The 22,583-nt window shown below is 25.1% G+C and overlaps 1 protein-coding gene across 1 annotated transcript in view; it reads right to left on the bottom strand.

The window, feature by feature from the left end:
• Positions 1-726: 726 nt before the first annotated feature.
• Positions 727-22,583, bottom strand: part of LOC129963661 (transport and Golgi organization protein 1 homolog) — a 37,621-nt gene continuing 15,764 nt past the window's right edge. Inside the window, exons 8-24 of the mRNA XM_056078158.1 lie at positions 22,361-22,449; positions 19,984-20,073; positions 19,091-19,210; positions 18,311-18,382; positions 18,076-18,212; positions 17,794-17,884; positions 17,188-17,260; positions 15,440-15,480; positions 14,054-14,144; positions 12,461-12,599; positions 11,069-11,170; positions 9,650-9,710; positions 8,483-8,518; positions 6,192-6,259; positions 4,083-4,159; positions 2,377-2,871; positions 727-1,054 (exon numbers count right to left, since the gene is read on the bottom strand). Of these exons, the coding sequence (XP_055934133.1) occupies positions 966-1,054; positions 2,377-2,871; positions 4,083-4,159; positions 6,192-6,259; positions 8,483-8,518; positions 9,650-9,710; positions 11,069-11,170; positions 12,461-12,599; positions 14,054-14,144; positions 15,440-15,480; positions 17,188-17,260; positions 17,794-17,884; positions 18,076-18,212; positions 18,311-18,382; positions 19,091-19,210; positions 19,984-20,073; positions 22,361-22,449 (1,871 nt within the window). The 3' untranslated portion in view covers positions 727-965. The remainder of the gene's footprint in view (positions 1,055-2,376; positions 2,872-4,082; positions 4,160-6,191; positions 6,260-8,482; positions 8,519-9,649; positions 9,711-11,068; positions 11,171-12,460; positions 12,600-14,053; positions 14,145-15,439; positions 15,481-17,187; positions 17,261-17,793; positions 17,885-18,075; positions 18,213-18,310; positions 18,383-19,090; positions 19,211-19,983; positions 20,074-22,360; positions 22,450-22,583) is intronic.

Here is a 22,583-nt window from a genome sequence, read left to right as displayed (position 1 = left end):
GCTGTGATTTGTCGTTTTTGTTTTTGTGTTAATACACATCATTATTTGTTATTGAGGCCCTGTTGAATGTGTCGCCATACACCCACCACAATGAACCGGTTGATTTCACGGAATTTTGTGTACAGAATTTTTCTATAACAGTAATTATCTTACAACTCAATACGTGGTTATTACAATATTTAATTTTTTCTTTTGACGAACACACACACGAATAGAAATCAATTATCTGACAGTTTCATTTTTTTTGTGATAAAATTATACGCTAAATTTCATTAATTTCAGTTTGCATTTTTTTTTTTTTTTTTTTTTTTGTTCTTCACACACATGCAAACAGACAGATGTCATCTTTCATTGATTGATTGCCTGCAAAGTTTGGTAGAAAACTACAATTTTTTTTTAAAGGACTACATGCCAAATTCCCTACCTTTAGCTCGTTTCATTTTCAAATTAATGGGTTCATAGATGTAAAGTCAAAGATGGGCAAGATCTAAACGATGGATCTGATTCATCCTAATCTCAATGCCAAATTCTCTGATGATAAAAACATTTTGTCGGTATGCACTACGCATAGAAGAAAGTAAAAATGGTGAATTCTATAGAACAATATAAGAAAAGAATAAATATATTTTTTAAAGTTTAAGTGAAGTTGAAAACTTATCCTGAATCAAAATGTTTAAAATTAAACATTTATTTTTTAGCATGGTAAAGTCAAGGATAAATACCAAAAACATTGTATGAAATTTATTTGAAATATACACATCCAATATCTTCATTATTTACATAAAATAAATTAAGTACTTCATCTCTTTTCTTCACAAGACAAAGCTTACTTATATTCTTTTAGAACTGCTCTCATAATGAGTGGTTTTGGTTTTCAGAAAATTAAATAAAAGCTTCATGCTTTTTCACACAGATGTCTCGTCTTTTCCAATCCAATTGAAAAAAAAATCACAGATTCTAAAGATTCAAACTCTTGAATTAGATGGAGCCCAACTGTCTGGTGGCATAGATGAATGTTGAGTTCCACGAGCTTGAGAATTTTCACCTGGATAATCTGAAATTATAATTTAGATAAGATTTTCAACATGACAATTACAAACATGAAAGATATTTAACCTGCTTAAATTTAGCAAATATATGATCAAACAAACAACTATTTTTTTTTTTTTAACATTAAGTAAAATAGGAATAGAGGACTGAAATTTAAAAATAAATTTAAATATCAGTTGATTAGAATTTTTTTTAAAATCCAATATATTTATTTTTTTAATTCATTGTTAAAATTTTGACCAAAAGTTAGTTCTCTAGTAAGGCGTCCACCATATTTGAAAAAAAAAAAAAAAAAAAAAAAAAACTACAAATTGAATTTTTTTTCAATCATTTAGAGTATTAAAACAAATTAGTACAGAATGTATTAAAAATTTCAAGAAATAGTTATCAAAATTTTTTTGAAAGAAACATCTATGTTATTATGAAATAATGCAAGATTTGGATTATTGAAATTAAAAATCTATTAATTAGTTTAAATAAGGGAATTTAATACATAAAAAATGCACCTTTGATTTAAAAGAACAAAATGTTTTTTTTTTTTTCTTTAGTGATAAAATGGTATCTTATCAAAATAAAGAAACAAACTTAAAATATTTGGTGAGATAAAAGCATTTAGATAAATGATTAGCTTTTTCTTAGAAATAAAATGCATTTCATGCACTAACAAAAAGTCTGTTTCTTTTGTGAAGCATTTTTTTTCTTTTAAAACAGTTATTTTATTTAAGAATCAAACTAATTTTTGGACCTTAAAATTTATGTGCATTTTAAAAAAGTCTAAATATTTCATTTCCACTCTATAATAATACTATGGCTAAAGGTGTTAACAAAAAAAAAAAAAAAAAAAAAAAGTCTTACAAATTAAAGATAAGTTTAAAATGATTGAATCTAAGTTGTAAACACAACATTTCTGTTTAATAAAGTTTTATGGTTACTAATGAATAAAATTGCCCCTGATCTTAAATTTTTAAAAATGACATCACTTTTATGGTTTTGATAATGTTATCCAAATAATCACAACTTCATCTTTAAAATAGCAACCTGTATTCTATAAATTTAATTCAATAGTTAAAAAAAAACAGTCAAATAAAACTGTGCTTTATAATGACATAAATAGCGGTAATGAGATATTGGAAATTCATAAACTTTCATGTTGTAACTGAATTTGCAATACTTGAATGAAAATCTTCATACAATTATCTTAAGCAAGGTTTCAAATTTCAATTTGTGAATTTTGAACATCAGGTAAATTGAGGTTAAGAATATTAAGGAATATTTTTGTGAAAATTAGACAAAACCTATAAAAATATTATTATGTATCATAATTACCTGGTCTAGGAGGCCCTTGGCCAAATTCTCTTCTAAAGGGTGGTCGGAATGGGAATCTAGGAGGAGGATAAAAAGGTCTATGTGGTGGAATGTCATGAAAATCTGGCAAGGAGTGAGGGGGTGTAGAATTGCGAGATTCTCGCAATTCACCACCCAAGGGCGAAGACTGCCGAGGTCCCATATCATTATCATTGATAGCTGATTGGCGGCCCCTTGGTGGAGTCGAGGCTCGGCCTCTGGCGAATTCTGGGGGAGTAACTCGGAATTCTGAGTTGAACATGGGGTCTCGAGGAAAGGGACCAAATGGAGGTGGTGCAAACATGGGAGGTGGCTCGAATGGTGGAGGTGGCAATGGTAAGGGAGGCAGTGGTCGATCACGAGGCATGTCTGGTAGCATCATATGAGGTAATGGCATTCGATACATGCCAGGTGGTTCATCCATGGAGTTGTTTATATCTTGAGAATTGATTGTTTCATCATTTACCCCAGCGATTCCTATAAAATTAAATGTCAGTATATCAAATTTTAATCTGATTAAAAAACTTTATTACTCAGAAATATAACTCTTAATACAATTAAATTGAATTATAAAACACTATGTTTATTTGATTTCATTAAGTTCTTACCCTTAAGCATCATACTAGTCAATGGTCCTGATTAACTTTTGGTATACTGTTAATATGAAATGACTATGATTAATTTAAATTAATGTAGCTGTGTAAATTTCATATTAATTTATATTTTATTCAGATGTATTACACACTTAAATTGATTGATTTTTTTTATAGCACAAGGATTATGTATTGACCAAGCTGAGAAGTATTAAAAAAAAAAAAAAAAAAGCATATATAACAGACAAGAAAAAAAAATCATCCAGTTAAATGAAGTTTTAAAACATACAAATTCAAAATAATATTTAAACTAGAATTAATCAAAAATTTTAGTGTGAAGTTGTTAATGTAGGAAATTTAATACATAAAGAAATTTTATTTGAAAATAAAATAAACTAATATTTCCTAAAATAATCAAGAATAATAAAATGTCAAGAGTAACAAAATTATACAAAATGAAAATATAATGGAATACTTGAAATATTATTTTGCTCAATTAGATACAAAGAAAAATTAACTAAAATTTGAATCCTTTTGATGGAGTAAAATATTCATAATTAAAAAATAATATACATTATAGAAAATTGAATTGTTGAGTAAAATAAATGTTTTTTATATCTAATTTCTTAACTGGTATATAAAGCGAAGTTAAATTATTCAAATGAATAAATGAAGATTAAAAACAAAATGGTGTAAAATGAAAGTATGTTTGTTATTCATAAGTCCTTGTAGAAGAAATCAAACCACCAAAAATTCCTTTAATGTCAGTCGACAAATATACAACAATTCAATTTAAAATTTTATACCCTCAAACTCTTACATTTACAAATGAAAAATGTTAGTATATAAAGGAAGAGTATTTATTGAAGCTTTTATTAATAGCCTGAAATGAATTAGAAGAAATAAAAATACCAAAAATAATTTATTGATTTTAAAATTTATTTCCTCATTTTAAAGTTAGAAGTGTTTCACTTTCTTGCAAATATTAATATTTTTCAATTGCACAGGACATATAAGCAGTATATGTTATAATATCATGATTTCTCAAGACTAAATATATTCTGTGACTAATGAATAAAGAGCACTGAAACTTACTTTGAGGAATTGGCCTTATTATATCATCTCTAGAGGCATTTATAATATTTCCTTGCTCTCTTTCTAATAAAGTTAATCTAAAAATATTTAAAACTGTATAAATTTCTTTGTCCACAAACGAAAAAAATAATTCAGAATGTAGTAATTCAATACACATACAAGCTTAACATGAGAGCAAACAACTTATAGATAACTAATTTTTAATTATTATATAAAAAAAATTTAAATATTGCAGTCAAACCCTTATGTTTTTAAATAAATGCCTCAATAATTTATACTGCTTTTTGATATTAATGGAACACAGGAATACAAACAAATGCTTTCAAGTGTACAGTTAATTCGATAAAATAAAAGATAATAAATACCAATTAACATTTTTAGGTGAATCATGATTGTTAAAATTATGTATTAATATTTTAGCAAAAACTTATTTATGTATCAACAATTGTAATGTTAAATTATGTGTCAACAATTTATCTTTTAATGCTGAGCAGGTCACACAAGTTCCAAATAAAATCTAGAGTGTCAAATCTACCCCAGAGTAAATTTTCAAGAATTGCAAAAAATTTTAATTGCAAATGTGTTTCTTTCTTTCCTTTTCTTTCTCTCTGTGTGCAAGAGGAATGGAAAATGCAAGGAAAATATTTTATGCATTTAATCAACCTCACGCAATGATTAAATATTAGATCAATTTGCATTCTATGCAATGATGACTTTATTTAATGTATATTGGATCTTCATTTAGACAGGGTTGCCACAGAACTAAGAGAATGCAGGGAATTTAAAAATTATGTATAAAACATGGAAAATGCAAGGAATTTTAGATTTCATAATTATCTAAAAAATGGTGATTTTTTAAAATACTGCAAGAATAAAAGATCATCACCATAGTTCTAAACTAAACAACATCATTCTCAGAATCTCATCCCTTTTCTATTCACTCAGACTAATTTTCAAGACTGAGAAAAAATAATGATATTGGAATAGTAACTATAGCTACTTGAATATTAGTTGAGCTTCTCAAACTGAGCAAAGACACTTTTTAGCAGAATGGTTGTGAAGTACAAAAATCGAAAGTGTTGTAATGCATACTTCAACATTTTGCCATTTAGAAATGGTATCTTGTTTAAATCCAGTTAACTGGAAAAAAAATGCAGCATTATGTTATTGATTTGCTTCTTTATTTCAAGGCACAAATTTTCACTGAACGTTTCAAAAGTGCAAAGATACAACTAATATTTTCCTTAAAAAAACTAAAAAAAGTGAATACAAAGAACAGCTTGATTCATTTAATGAAAAATTTGTTTAGATAATTTCTATTCTTATATTTTGAGGTCCAAAAAATTTTCTGATTTCTGGAAAGTTGTAAAAATAATTCTTGCATTGTCATGTGACAATGCAACTGTGGAAAGTGGATTTAGCATCAACAAGGATATGTTTGTTGAAACTCTGAAAAAAAATGTTTCAATTGGTCTAAGAGCTTATCAAAGGATTTACTACAGTAAACAAAATTAGTACATACGAGGTATAGCAAAGCATGAGATAATCAGAAAAAAAGTTCAGGGGTGGGGAAAAAAAAAAAAGAATACAACAGGCCCAAAATAACTTTGGAAATAAAACTGTCGAAAAAAAAAATGATGACTGAAAAATTTGCAGAAGTCGCAGAAATATTTACCTAAAAAAATTTTAGGCAAGAAAAAAAAAAAAAATTTTTTTCTGTTTGTAAGTATAAAAATTTATTTAATATGCCATATTTCAGGTAATGATGAATTGTTATTTACATCTCTTTGCCTTTTTCCACTTATAAAAACTAGTAGGATATTGTTCTATTTTAACTAACACATGAATGTTATTTGTGCAGTTCCTCTATTATTGCTTATACACAGGTGGGACACAGTTTTTTTTTTTTTTTTTTTCCAGATTTGAGTGGCAACTCTGTTAGAAGTTTCAATTCAGTTGAAATTGCACATAATTTAATAATATAAAATCCAAATGGAAATAAACTAATCAAACTCAATATAAATATTAACACTTAATCTATAAAGTAATATCTACCATTCTATTCAAAATAAGTTTTTTTATTCTTATTAGAAATTTTATTTTTCATACTTTTGACGTAATTGCGTAACTTCTTGTTTCATATCCTCTAATTTTCTTTCAGCAGCTCTTGCAGCAATCTAAACAAAAGAAAGATTCATCAATAAACAAAATAAGATATTTTTCATAAATTAAAAAAAAAGCATTTCTTTTTCGAAAATATCTGCATGCAATCTGAGATATTAATGTTGCAATTATTTTATTGCACACTTAAATTTCAAGAGTTTACTGCAAAATATGTGCAGGTAATTATGGATAGAGTTGTTAGTGAAATTCTGAAATGAACCACAACAAAAATTTGGAGAAAAAAAAAAAAGCATTTTCTTTTTAATAAATTTTTATTTGCATAGAAAAGAGAATTATATTACGGAAACTTGAAGACATTTATTAAAAGCCAATTTATTTATAGAAACTAAAAATAGTTCATTCATGGAATCAAAGTGATATACTGATAATGCATGAAATAGTACACAATTAACTGAAACATGGCAATCATAAAAATAACTAATTTCACACTAATCCGATTTTTTTTTTTGTAGTTTGGAAACTAAATAAATATTAATAAGATATTTCTAATAGCAGAAACAGAAATTTATCTATATCTATACTTATAATAAAGCTCAATGTGTGTGTGTGTGTGTGTTGGCGCTCTACAGGCCAGACCGTTTGACCTACAGCTACCAAATTTGGTACATGTATACCTTGGAGGTTCGGAATGTGCACCTGGGGTTCCTTTTTTCGAATTTTTAATTAGAATTTTAATTATTAATTAAAAACTAACTTTCCCGCCAAAAAAATCTTCCATTTTCCCCACCGCCAACTTTTCCGCCAAATGAGTAAGGCTCCGCCAAATGAATAAGGCTTCAGTTTTTTTTCTCCCAACAGTAATGAGGCTAGGGTTAATATTTTTCGGCGGATTATTTCAAACGATTCTGTTTATTTTCTTAATGTTTTATGCATTTAAAATTAAACATTGTTAATTAATATATGTTTCAGATTCATTCTGAAGTAGTTTTGAATTAAAATAACACAGAATAAAGGAAATTAAAAATGTATAATCTGCATAGCGTTACCCCAACTGGCGTAGAAAAATTCACGCATTTGCGTTACCGGAGCTGGCGAAGAAAATTCACGCATGCGCATTCTGATTGTTGCCATGACAACCGTTATCAAAGGACGATTTAAATTATTTTTAGGTTAGTAGCATGCTTTTGTAAGTAAATTGTATTTATGTTAGTTATATATATTTTGTATATGCTTATAGTTTTAAGTACATCGTTTTTTAAGTAGATTTTTTTAACCTGTTTTCAATTATTTAAATTATTTTTAGGTTAGTTGCATGCTTTTGTAATTAAATTGTATTTATGTTAGTTATATATATTTTTTGTATATGCTTATAGTTTTAAGTACATTGTTTTTTAAGTAGTTTTTTTAAACCTGTATTCGACCGATTATTTTAAACGATTCATTTTATTTTCTTAGTGTTTGATGCATTTAAAATGAAACATTGTTAATGAATCGATCTGTTCATGATGAATCTGAGAAAATTTTGTTGACAAATTCTTGAGATATTACATAACTTAAGAAAGATGTTCTTTAGTGCCCATAAAGTTTATATGCTCAGACTCTATATATAAATATATATGCTATAGATATATAAAAATATTATAATAGTTATATATAAAAATATATGCTCAGTGACTCTATTATCAGTAATCATATTATTAAAAAAATGCTTTGTTTCAGTAAAAAATATTGTTATATTAATTGCAGTTTAGTCATTTCCATTTTAATTTTAAGCATAAATTCTACCGGAACTAACAGAAAATGAGAGAGATACATATTATGTTATGGCTGAAGGACTTTATATTATTATGAGTGAATTACATGACTATCAAAATTTGAAGCTTTAAAATATTTGATGAAGAAGCTATTAAAGTATTACATAAAATATTTAATTATTAAAATTTTAACGAGCATTAAGATTGGCGAACCGGCTGGTCGCCAAAGGCGGCTAGTTTATTTATAAAGCAAGAAATGTATATTTATACATTAAGGCTACCAATCACAGTTACCATGAGTCATTAGATATAATTTTTAAGTACTGTAAAGAAACTTCTTGTTTTAAAAAAAGAAATATTTCTATTAGAATTAAATAAGAATAATTTTAATTCTTTCAAAAATAATTTTTTTTAAAAAAATTCTGAAATGACTGAACATTTCCTTTGTATCAAATAGTAAAGCATGTATGTAGCTAACAAGGGCACAAGAAAAATATAATATTTTGCATTAAATGTTCTTACCCAATTTTCATGAGCTTTCTTTTCCTGTGCTGCAATCTACAATATATAAAAATTATACACATAAATACAAAAACATACAGTAGTTAAATATGTTTATTTTCATCAATAAAATTAAAAAGCAATTCAAATGTAATTCTGAAAAATCCTCATTTTCATTACAACTCTATTGTAAACTTTCATTATGACAATTTTAAGTAGAATCATTGCCCTGTTTATGGGATACAGTGATCTTAGTTAATATTTCACTCTGCGTTTCTTTTCATTAAAAAAAATTTTTTAAGTAAAATTTCTTAGGCAATTGTAATGATATCAAATAGCTGTATTAGAAATTAAAATGCATCAAATAAGATTTGATTATCAGATGTAAAAACAAATTAAATTATCAATTGCAATAGGAATCAAATTGAAATACTAAGAAAAGGTGGCACTGCTTCACTTTGATATAACTGCATCTGTTAATAACAAATGCAAAAGAGATCCTTTAGGATTAAAAAACAAATAAATATTAACTACAATAAAAGAACGAAGATAAAATATATAGGGCAAGTTTCAAGCACAAATACATTATTATTCTGGATAATACTGCCTGATGCAAGATATTCAGTTCTAACAAAGTTTATAATAATTCAAAAACTTATTCATATCAATAAAATGGCAAAAGTTTTTCCAGTAGTTTATAATAAAACATGAATTATAAATATTAACCTATTATACTAATTTTATTATATAAATATTTTAATATAATTAATTGCACTCAGAAAAGAAATTTGAAGCAAAATTATTCACCTAACACAAGGTTGATTGTTTATTGTTTTGAAAAATAAATATATATAATTGTTTCAAGTTGAATTTTCCTAAAAAGTTAATTTATATCTTTTTACCAATCTGTAGGTATTTTTAACAATCAAAATTGAAAAAAATAAATAAAATAAAACATCAAATTCATGCGCCATTTTGAATGGTGAGCATGAGTTACCTCTTGAATGTAAAACAAGAAGGGAAATTTTCCATAATTAATAGCATCTATTTATGGAAGTTTATCAACTTACAAAGATGAAGAACATGATTTTTTTTCGTGTTGTACAAAAATATTGTTGGAACTACATACAAAATTCCAAAATTTTAAATACATTTGTTAAACACTTTTTGATATATTCAAATACTTACTTGGCTCTTCAAATTCCTCTCTGTTTCTTCCATCTCCTGTTTCATACTAGCAACTTGTGATCTATATGCATATTAAAATGAAATAATTTAATTTTTTTAATAATATTATTTACTTAAAAAAACCATTCATTGTTTGGTGCTAATATATGCTAATTGATATTGATATATTTGTACAATGCTTCTTAAATAGTAAACAACCTCCCAAAGTAATATTAGTTCAACCATTATTTAGGACATGAAAATACTTAGTAATCTTAACTTCCAATTAAATACAAAAAAATGATATTTATGGAAAATAATTTAAATTTAAAATATCAACCCAATAACTATTTTTAAGTGAATTTCTTACTCATTATCAATAAATAATGTTTGAGTTACTTAGTTTTTTTAATCCTGAAATTGCAGCAAAATTTTGAGAAAAAAATGGTGCTGCAAATTTCTTTTCAACCTATAAAAGATTGCTAAGTAAAGATAGTATAGATTGCTTTATAATAATGTATCACTGTATTTTCATCAGTGGGTCCCATGTTCTAAGTGAGATTGCATAAATATTTAATTCATGAACACACTACCCAGAAAATCTTTCTTGTAAATTATTAAATATCAAAGAAAAATTAGTTTATATAATCATCTAACACCATTTGCTGGCCTGAGAGAAACATCTCTGCCCTTTTGGTCTGTAGTATTATAGGATGTAAAATCCCAATTTCTATTCTAGCATCTAGCAATCAAGATCATTCTTTAGTATTTAAATTTACTGAATTAACGATGTGCAAATAAAGCTTAAGCATGAATAAATTGTCCTCATAAATTTCACATTTTATTTACATTTTTCAAATGTTGGATTGTAACAAAGATTAATCAGCTGAAGTCTGCAATTTTTCTTATTTTCTTATTTGGCATTGTACTTGTTTTTCTATTATTGGATTGCTATTTGTTTCAAACTGATTTTAGTTTCATTTTGATTGGAATATTTTTTGATATTATAGATAGAGAAGACCTCATGGCAGGGAAACAAAACTTTTATTATTATTATATACCTATCATTTAAAATGTATTACAAAAAATATTTTTAAAAAATTTCTTAACATTTTGCCCATGTGCATGCGATTTTCTATAACAAATTTCACTAATTAATCTGAAAAAAATCATATCTGAGATATTGTCAACAGAATAACAAGCCATTCAGATAGTCACATCTTCTCGTTATTAAAAAAGACATCTTGATGTGAAACATTAAATGAATTATCTATTTTTTTTCATTTATTGAATTATATAAAAATTTTGAATTACAAGAAAAACTTCTTTTATAACCAGGATCAATAAATAATTATGACGTTGAATCAGAGATGCAAATGAAAAAGTTAAAGAAATTTTGGCTATATCAATGCATAACTAATATTTAATTTTTAAACATACTTATAACTAGAATTCTCCTGTTCAATTAAAACAATTCTTCTTTCAGCAGAATCAGCATCTTTTTCTCTTTTTTCTCTAAACACTTCTTGAGCTCCTAGTTGCCTACAGAAATATAGATTAAGTTTAAAAGGCAACAAAAACCAACCTACAAAATAGTTACAAAAGATTTTCCATTACAAATATATATGTATATATTAAATTTTAAAAGTTCAATCATTTCATGCTTCATTTCTATGTACATTGGTAAATAGTATTAATAATTATTCACAAGATTTTCAAGTTCTGTAAAAATAATATTTTCTTATTACCCAAACCGTTTCTGATTACTCAGAGTTGACAGCATAAATTTATTGATCAAGAACTTTACAACAAACCTAAAAATATCAGTTCAGTTTTTATTATTATTCATCTTTCATTGTTCAATATGGTTATATGAAATTTACTCATTATAGTATAAGGATACAAATAAATACATGTATACATAGCATGGAATTCCACTTAGAAGTATCAGAATTTATTTCATTATGGAAAAATTATTATAAATAGAACCTGTTCTTTACGTATTTCCTTTGAAGCAATTATCCAATGCAAACAAGTACTTTTGCTACTGTTCATAAACTGTAAAAGATTCTTTTTACCACCACTTCTAGTATCTTTGCTAATGCTTTTCTTTTGGAATTTAAGAATTGCTGCATTTTAATCTAATTTTTCATTAATCAAAAAAAAAAAAAAAAAATCACATGGTCTCTGGCCATGTGAATCAATTGGTTGTTGAATCTGATATTTTGAAATGAGTTTGTGACCTGTGAGCCAGAGTGTTATTATAATTGATGACACAAATTATAACTTTCCTCATAACAGGAAATTTTGAATATTAGTTATCTTTAGCTAAATGCACATTCTGTATCTAATACAATAATAATAAAAAAAATCCTATTCTAATTAGTTAGTGAAATAACTTCACAGACAAGCTTCATTTATACCATAAGAAAAGATATAATTCATTCATATTTGGAAAAATATTTAGAAAGTTCTGGAATTCTTTGAACATAATATTATGAAGTAATAACTGGTTCAAGGAGATGCAAATAATGTGTAGAATTTTATGGAGAAAATAAATAAAGAACTTGTTTGCAATTTTGAATAAAATCTATCATATAACTAGTATTTTTAAATCAGTTAAATAACTACTAAATAAGATATTTCAAAAAAAATTTCGATTACAGATGTATGCACATATTAACATTTATAGAAAATTCAAACATAATAAATTTAATCTGATTTTAATGCTGGTAATAAGATAATTCCAATATCAGTTTCCCCAAATTATTCAATTTATTTAATATAAAAAATAAGGGGTGGTGGTGCAATCTATATAAAAAAGGTACTTACTTTTGTAATTGAATTTCCTTGTCCTTAAAGTAATTTGTTAAAACTGTTAATTTTGTCTGAGCTTCAGTTTTGTCTTGTAAAGCTTGATTATAACTCAATTTTAATTTGTCAATTTCAGATTTTGCTTCAAGTAATTCAACTACAATAATAATAAATAAGAGGTAAAATGAACAGTTAAAAATAAAAACAAGTTACCATAAATACTAAATTCAAACATAAAAGATATATAAAAAAAATCAGCTTCTTTATTAGAGCACTAAAAGAGACCACATGCAAATGAGATACAAATCAGCAACTAAAACACAAAAATTAAATCCACTTTTACAGATTAGATTTTTTCCACTTTTCTCTATCAAGGATAAAAATTATATTTAAGGACAATATTCTAATTCATTTGTAATCATTATTTAATAACAGATCAAACACACAACGGTAAAAAAATCCAAAACAATAAAATATTAATATAATACTAAAAATTGAGCTTAATTTAGAACACTTCTATTTTCATAAAATAGAAGAAGAAAAAAAATCCTTCAATCCAAAACAAGGAGCTGAAAACTGTTAAATCTAAATGTTAAAGGATTTTTTTTTAATAAAAAAAATATTCAGAATACTAAAAATTATTAATACCAGGTTGATGCATTTTAGGTTAAAAAAATTAAGAGAAAAATGTTTTGTCATTATGTGTTATTCTTTATTAACATAATTAATTTAAATGCTAATACATAAAAAAAATACATTACAGTTTGCTAAGCTTTAGTCAATAGACACTCATAAAAACATTAAGCATGATAAAATAAACAAAGAAATTTTTATAAGGGAAAGAAGAAAAAGCATAAAGTAGACTTTTAGTAATCTGACTCTGCATGTATTCAAGATTTTGAGCAAAGAGAGTGGGAACTTTAAAAGTGAAAATAATTGAGATGCTACAGACTTTAGTGCAAACAGTAGTTGCCGCTTAGATTTTAAATTATATTTTGTAATGCTTATTACATATAGTGCAATTTCTATAATATTTTGTGCAGGGTATAATGTAGCAGGCCTCCACATGGTGCACCCTGGTTAACACTAAATCTGCTAGAGTTTGTCCCCTTCCTTGTCTCTTTGACACTATAAAATTCAGAAATATTGGAAGGCTAGAGATCTAATGGCATCATAGCCGATCTTCTGGGCATTTGTAATCAATAAATAATATTTTGTGAAATAAACATTGCCATTAAATGCATTTTCACTAATTCAGCACTTTTGCTAATCCAGCAGTCTTTGAGACTACTATTTGATGCTTGCTGAAAGTATATTACAATTTTGTTGGCATTTTGAACATCTTTTTTTCTTTTCTGAAGTACAAAATGTCTGTTAAATCAATAATTACTTTATTAGTAACTCTTCTAAAGAAAGAAATTAAGGATGCAAAGGAAATCTAACATTTTAGTTAAGATTCATTTATAGCCACACTCTGTGCACGAAATCAAAAATTTTATAGATAAGAAAGTCGACTAGAACAGAGAGCAAAATTTACAGTAAACATGCAGTTATTTCAGAATTAAAACAACCATGAAAAAAAAATATGTTGAAGCAAAGAATCTTAAGTACCTTCCATATCTAATATTTTATTTTTTTCTTCTGCTAATTTCTGCATTATGAGTTTGTTTTCTTCTTCTTGTCTTTGAAGACTTATTGATATCTAAAAAGAATAGAGGAAGAAAAAAATGCATCACATCAACAACTATACCTAAGGTAAAAATTTTATTAAATTCATTATTAAATTTTCATTTTTACAAGACAAGACATGAAGAAAGTCAACATTAAAAGTTATATATTTTGATATACTTTCTAATGGCCAAAATCTTCCAAGAAATGACAAATAAGTTTGCATGTAATATTTGCTTCTCTTAAATCTGTATCAGAAGTTGGAAAATTATGTCCCATTCATTTATTCAATACTCTGTATTTTAAATATGAAATTTTCCAATTTTCTTTAAAATAATCTATTCAATTTTCTTTCAGCTCAAAGGATAAGGGACATTAAACCATTTCCTAAACCTAAAAGTAATGAATTTGTCTGAAAACTTTATGTAATCAAAATTTGAAGCAAAATTACTTCAATCTTAAATTAAAACATTAAAATTCTTAAAATTTTTTAAAAGAAAAATAACAAAATGCTATCTAAGAATATCAATCCTTAAAGCTAAAGATATTTGTTCATAAAAACCTTCCTCCATTATTTTTCTAAAATTTTTCATAGTTCTAAGTGCATGACATATCTTCAAATGTTTTTTTATTAGGAGAATTGAAACTCATATGCCATTAAATACTTTCATTTTTTTTATGATAGTTACAAAATACTTTTAAAGATATATATAGCCTTTTCTATTTTAAAGCAATGAAAGTTTCTTATCTTGATCAAGAAATAAGACTAGAGATTTTGTCGATATCCAAGCATTTAACAAATGATTGACTTAGATGACCTTTAGATGAATGATTGGTTTAGATTAGATTAGGTTTAAGATGACCTGCACAACAATACTAAAATTTCTCACTTTTTTCCCCGCTCTCTCTCACTTTGACACTTTCTCAGAAAAATTTCATTTGAAAAAGAGAAAATTTCCCCTTTTACTAAAATTTCTAAGAGAACCAGAAATATCTTTGAGCCTTTGAGGAATTTTGAGATCTTTTATTGTGCCATGTGACCAAATCCAAAGCTAATGACTTTTTATCCCTTGTAGTTTGATGACTATAATACCTTTGCCAAAACTTTCTGAATATGACTTGCATGGAAATCATATTTTGAAATTTAAAACACTAACTATAGAAAATTTTAAACCTTTTTACAGTTTATATGTTGTATATTTGACAGATTAAATGCTGTATAAAAATGAATAAGAAAAAAAAATGTCCATAACATAATAAATGAAAGTTTTAAAGAATGAAAATGAAATTTTTTACATGAATAATAACAAAATAAATCATAATACTCACATTAGCTGATTTTAAAAGACCTTGTAGTTTTTCTTGTTTTGCTATAAAATTAAATGTAAAAAAATAAATAATTAATTCAGAATTTTAAAAACATGAATTCTATTAATCAATAAAAAAATTCGTTAAGAAAAAATAAATATTTCCTCATTTTTTTTAAATTAACATAATACATTTCAATTTAATCCTTTGACACGTGGTGGTATCACAGTGAAACCACAACTTTCTAAACATTATTTCAAAATGTGCAGTCGTTTCTGTTAGAAACCGAAGGCTCTAAAATAATATTCTAACTTTAATAATTGCCTGTAGATATCAGCACACTAGTTAATATTCCTCTTACATACAAAAAAATGTGTAACCTTTAATTCTTTTTTCTCAATACTTTCAATTTAATCTTTTTTAATCAAGCAAAAAATAAACAAACTCAAAATGCATTCATAAATTTGTTGTACAAAAGCTGTCTACAACATACACATTTTTTTCCAAATCAAATCGCATAAGAAAAGTTCTTCATACTTGACATCTTTTTAAGTGATTTCAGAGACATACATATCACCGAACACCAACAGCATGAGATTCTCTACCACTTGAAATGCTAGTGAAACAGATCTGTTTTCCTTCCCCTGACTCTCTTAGCTAAATGGCTGATAATTTATGGGAGTTTTATTTTTTTTTGTAGGTGACGAATTTATTTACATTTGAGTAAGGTTTATATGAATAAGATGATTGAAATATTCATTTTTCAGTTAGGTTCTTCTTGTATTAGCAAGCAACCATATTACGGGGATGTTGAATATATTTTCTAATATAGTAAAATTTTCTTCATTTTTAAATAGTAAATTTAAATATTATGTTTCTGTATAATGTTAACATAGTGTTGATTGTATTTAAAGTCTAAATGCCACATAAAGAACTTGCCATTGTTAGCTTTATTTGGGGATTAATTGTTATTAAAATTGTTTATTTTTCTTTTATAATTTTTTTTTCATGTTGTAAGATTGTATAAGTAGTTTTCATAGAAAATATTGTATGTTTTAGTATTTCCATAAATAAATAATGAATAATTATTTTACTAAAAGAATTTAAAAGTATTAATTATTCATAAGAATATGTCGTAGGTGCGTTGTAGCACTCCAGTGAAACCATAACCCCCTCTCGTGTGGCAGCCCACCATAAATTTTTTTAAAGATATTTTCTCTTTCCTTAGACCCTACACATGTAAATCAAATATATCATTTTTAAAAATTAAGAAAATTTATGTTTGTGCACTTCAAAGTGTTTTAAATAACCTTGAAATTTAACAATCAGAATAATCCTGATTGTAAAAAAATTAAGACAATTTAAATACAATTAGAATTTCAGGTAATGCACACATAGAATCATTTGTACTAAATTTATCACAACTGCAATAGTATAATTGAGTAATATCAAAACTATTACAGGCTCCACTTTTTCGCAATAAACTAAATAGTCCTTAGTCAACGGGTGCTTAGATCTGATAATAATAAATAAACATTTGATCTTGTATTTAAAAATTCAATCATTAACTTAAATCATTCTAAAATTTATTATTAAACTTATAAAAAATAAATATAAAGTTATCACTAAAGAAAAAGAAATTAGTAAAAGTAACATTCAATAAATAAAATGATTTATGATAACTGCACAGAAATTCATTATTATACAAATATAGTTAAAAAAGTAATGAAAAATAAAACAAAAGTAACCAAAAAAAGTTGGAGACTTACATTTATATTCGTCACTATCACTATCTTCGAGCTCTTCAAAAGATTTAAAAGACTCCATCAAGAATGTTAGAGACTATGGAATATAAACAAGGCACAAATTATTTAAAAAAAATGGAAAATAAAATATTGAAATTATCAACCAGCTTATTTTCATAATCATTTAAAGAACAATTATTACTGACCTAAATGAAAATCATGATAGAATAAAGTCTTAAGTAAAATGGAGTATAAAATACTGAAGTACTAATCAGTATTTGAACTGAAAGTTTGAAATGAACAGAATATTTACAATCTATAATCAAGTTAATATTGAATTAATTCATATTTGTTAGGTAAAAATTTTGTTTAGAAGCCGTAGGAAACAAACATATTTTAAATCCTTAGTCAAGTAACACTTGATAAACTGCTATAACATAAGAATATTTTACCAACAAAATGGTTTTAAAGACAGCTTTGTAGCTGTCTCTCTTTTCTTCACTGGTACAGAAAAATGTTGCCCCTTTTAAAAAAAATTCTTTTAGGAAAAAGTTTAAAAAATTTTTCAGATCTGCAACTTTTTGTTAATACAGAAGTTAAACTAATTGAATTGACACAACAAAAACTTACTTCAATCTCACTATCTTTGGTTTTCAAAGATTCTTCCAACTGTTGTTTTGCCTGTGTTTCTTCATTTAATTTAGTATTTAATTCATTAACCCTATAAAAATATAAAAAAAATCAAAATCAGAAATAAAATTTTACAAGCAATGGTTTTCCTGATTATAATTTTTTTCCAAGCAAAATAATTAAATTAAAAATATAGAATTTGAAAAAATATAATGCTAATCTTTAGTTAATTTTATGGGAATGAGGCATTTAACTAAAAAAAAATATATTAAAATTATTTACCTCAAATTCCAAATTTCTGCCTCTTTTAGCAACTGATTACAGTTTTGCTGTAATTGAGTTAACTTTTCTTCATAAACTTCATTAGCTTTAGAATAACGTAGTTTCTCATCTTGGAGTTCCTTGATTTCCTTCTCTTTCTACAAAATAATAGAGAAACAAAAAAATTCTAAAAATAAATTTCATTTTTACATAATTTATAATTTATTGAAAGAAAAAGTATAATAATAATACTTACTTCTTCTAATTGATCATTTAGCTGACAAATTGTTTCATCCTGAAGAATTAACTGATTATTCAATTGATTTTTCTATAAAGAAAAAAATACTTATGATTCATTAGGGACAAAAAAATATCCAATAAAGGAAGGAGGAGGGAAGAAAACAGAAAATTAACAGACACTAACTAAACAATTATTCAAATACAATATAAATAAAGGATTTTCTATTATAAGACAGATATATGCATATTTGAAAAGTCTTAACATTGCAAGCATTTTATAAATGAATAGATTAGAATGCACACTGAAAACATAGTAGTAAATTCACTGAAATTTTTTATTTTCACAGAAGAGAAAATAGTTTTTCATACATAAATATATTGAAATGTATCCTTTAAATTTCATTAACATCTCTGGACATTTAAATAAAAGTCAAGAGACAGGAAATAAACTTTAAATAGACAGCAATTTGAATATTTGTTTTAGATAAATTAAAATGTCTTGAATCTTAGAATGTAGATTTATGTTCTTCTATTCATTTTGAAATGTCAGTTATATTAAAAAATAATGATTTTTCATCTCAATTTTATTTGAAAGGAAAATATGACTATTGTTTTAAATTTATTTAAGAATATTCAATGAAAGATAGATATAATCTGATTTTATCCCTCATATTTTAAATTATATCAATGCCTTTTTCTCCTTATATAAATGTTAAATTCCCTCTTTTGAATATTATACAAATATAAAGAATACATTTTTTTTTATTTTATCAAATGAAAATTAAAAGCAACTTACTTCTTCAACAAGTTCTAAATGAGCTTTTTCACGCTCATTTATCAATTTAACAAACTCTGTTTCCTGTTTTTTTAAGGTTTCGATCTCCTCCACTCTAGTTTCTAATTCGAGATTACTTTTCTGTGTTATTAAAGAATGCAAAGAAAAAAAAATATTTTTAAAAACATAGAATTTAAAAAAATAACTTTGATAAACAATGTACAGAATTATTAAATAGAATCTAAAGTCAAGACAACTGGGATGCAGTTAATAAATAAAGGAAAATATCCTTTAAGAGGAATGATATTTCAATTAGAAACAGGGTGAAAAAAGAATTAATTGCCCTAAACTCAGGAACTAAAATGTACAATTTCTGTAAAAAAATAAATTACTTCATTTTATACAAAAATACTTCAAAACTATTTAAAAATTTATGCATCTAAAATTTAAATTCATTCAATTTAACAAAGAAATAAAAACTTAATGAAGCAGATTTAATGAAAGAAAATATTAACAGCAATTACAAATTTATGACTTAAATTTGCAATTACTGCTTCTCCATAAAATTTCCTGCAGGCTAATTATTCAGTATTAAACAATATACATAAAAGTAAGGATATATATATATATAGAAGCAAAGGAATATTCTCAAACAATTTTTTCACAAGAGTAAAATTTCAACATGTTGATAATGAAAAATGTTATAAACAAATATTTCAAAAATATACAGAAATAAAGAAAAAAAAAATTATAAACAGATATTGCAAAAATATACAGAAATAAAGAATAAAAAAAATATAAAATTAATGCAAAATTTCCAGTGCAAATTTCTTTATTTTTATATAAAATTATTTAATTTAAACATTTTTTATAATTCAGTCAATAAAAGTAAAAAAAACAAGAAAATACTTTACCTCAAGCTCTTGATTCAAATTCACAACTTCTGCCTTTAAATCATCATAAAATTTTCTTTCACTTTTTAAAGTACTTTTGCATGATTCAAGCTAAATATAAAAAAGATTTTATATTATATATATATATATATATATATATATATATATATATATATATATATATATATATATATATATATATAATATCCACCATCTAATTATCAAAATTTTCTAGTTTCCTCATAATTTTATTTGATAAAATTAGAATTCGTCAAATTACCAATATTAACATAATAAATTTAACTAACTTTCTTCATAAAAATATGTTTCTTATGGGACAATTATCTTAATTCATGTATATAATTTAATATCATTTGCATATAATCATAACTTTTTACAGCAATACTCTATTGAGAATCATAAATTCAACTATAATTATTAAATAATATTTTTTTTAGAAAATAATTATGAGGTCTGTTTCATAGACAATTTAAAAGCTTAACTAAATTCTAAACTATTTTGCTATTTTATAAATAACTCAAAAGAATTATTTGTTGGTTAATATATTTGTTAAACTTAAAAAGAAAAAAAATCAATAATTTTCTACAAAAAGGTAGTGATTTGAAATCGTTAAAGCATAGAAGTAAATAAAATCACTAAACATCAAATAGCTCAATAATCAATAAAATCAAACAGCTCAATAATCAATAAAATCAAATCGCTCAATAATAGAAATTATAAAATTTTCCTTCCTATTCTTATAGAGGGATGCCAGTTTCGTAATTAAATCTCAGATTTTCTAGTCTATTATTAAATTCTTAAAAATATTTCTTTAAAGGAAATCATTGAATGATTTTGTTCAAGAATTTGTATCTGTAAGATATCAATATATCAAGCTTACAATAATTATACATAAAATGTAGAAAATATAAAATTCTATGATGTTTATATTAAAACAAATAGCATTACTATTGGCTATTACTATATGACTGCAATAAGAACTAGCAAATGAGCAATTAAATGGATAGTATACATCCATTTTAATGTGCCATTTTGCATTAGATAGTATCAATGAATTCTCGAATATATACTTTTTGTACACTTACAGCTACTGTTTTCATCATCTCGGAGCAATTTTGGAAATGAAAAACATATTAATCTCTTGTTATCTCAATGAATTAAGTATTAAAATGCCTCTAATCTTTTCATTAATCATTAAAGCCAGTAATTATTTTTTCTTTTTAATTATTAACAGCAATTACTATCATGCATGAATGTTTGCATAAGAAATAACACTTCCATAATTTATTAAACACTGCATAAATATGCAGAGTACTACGGTACTTATGACACAATCAAACATTTCACAATGAAAGGCAACTAACTATACTTTGCACATTTTTGGTTGTTATATGCCAAAGAGAAAAGTGGCAAATATATAAGTTTTCCTTCCCTTAAAATGTAGGAAAAGAATGGCAGATGTTATTCCTACAAATAATAAAGAAGAATATGTGTCTGGTGACATTCTATAAGTCAGCATATTTGACCTGGAACTACATTCCTAATCCCCAATGTAAATTTAGAACAAATATAGTTTGGAGATAAGGAATATGCATCTAAAAACAATTCTTTTTTGAAACTTTAATTAAAAATTATCTGAGATTTTAGCATTTCTCCATGATAATTTCAGGAAATATTATTGCACATAAATAATTTTTGCACCATTTTAAAATTAAATAAAAAATGTCTTTTTAATAATGATAATGGCAAAATTTTCCAACATTTTGAGAATTTGAATAATTTTAAACTATGTTTCAGTGTAACAGTAAAATTCAAATTGATTTCATTGTTTTATCAAATATTTAATCCTGTTATTTTTCTTCCACTGCTAAAAGCCTAAGAGAAAGACTGTTTATTATATGTGCAATTTACATGAATAATAATATATGAACAGTATTATGAAAAACAATGTGCAATTAAAAGTTAGATTACCACACTGTATTTTTAATGGCGTTCTGATGTCATGGGACTTGACTCCATTAGAAAGGTTTATATATGATAAACAGAAAAAGTATAAGGATATTAAAAGAATTCAGTTATAAAGCTATCGTGAGCATAAAGTTATGGATAAAGGATTCAACAGAAATTTAACAAACTCAACATTTCCAAAGAACCAGCTGGTTATAAAATCCTAGTATGTATATATAAATGCTACTAGAAAGTACATAAAAAGTTAAAATATATTATTTTGATGAGAAATGAAATAATGAATATATATCTCTTTACCTAATGGCAGAAAAGTTATTTAGTGATGTTTTTCTTTTTAGTTAAGCACATCAAGCTATTATTCAAAAAAATGTATTTAAAAAATTATATAAATCAATAAAATTATATTTACCTCTTCTTCTGCTTTTTCCAGTTTTTCTTCGAGAACATTTTTTTCAGCAGAAAGAGTATAAACATTTTTTTCAGCAAAAGCAAGTTGTGCTAAAAATAAATACACCAAAAAACTGAAATTTTTTTTATAAAAAATACTTAAAATAATCTTAATTTTTTTTTCTGTAAATAAATAAAGCCAATACAATAACAAAAAATTACATATTCAGCAAGTTACAGTATCA

Source organism: Argiope bruennichi, chromosome 1, assembly GCF_947563725.1.
Source record: "Argiope bruennichi chromosome 1, qqArgBrue1.1, whole genome shotgun sequence".
Lineage (NCBI taxonomy): Eukaryota > Metazoa > Arthropoda > Arachnida > Araneae > Araneidae > Argiope > Argiope bruennichi.
Note: the sequence above shows the minus strand (reverse complement) of the source record. Positions and strands in the feature narration are given on the sequence as shown.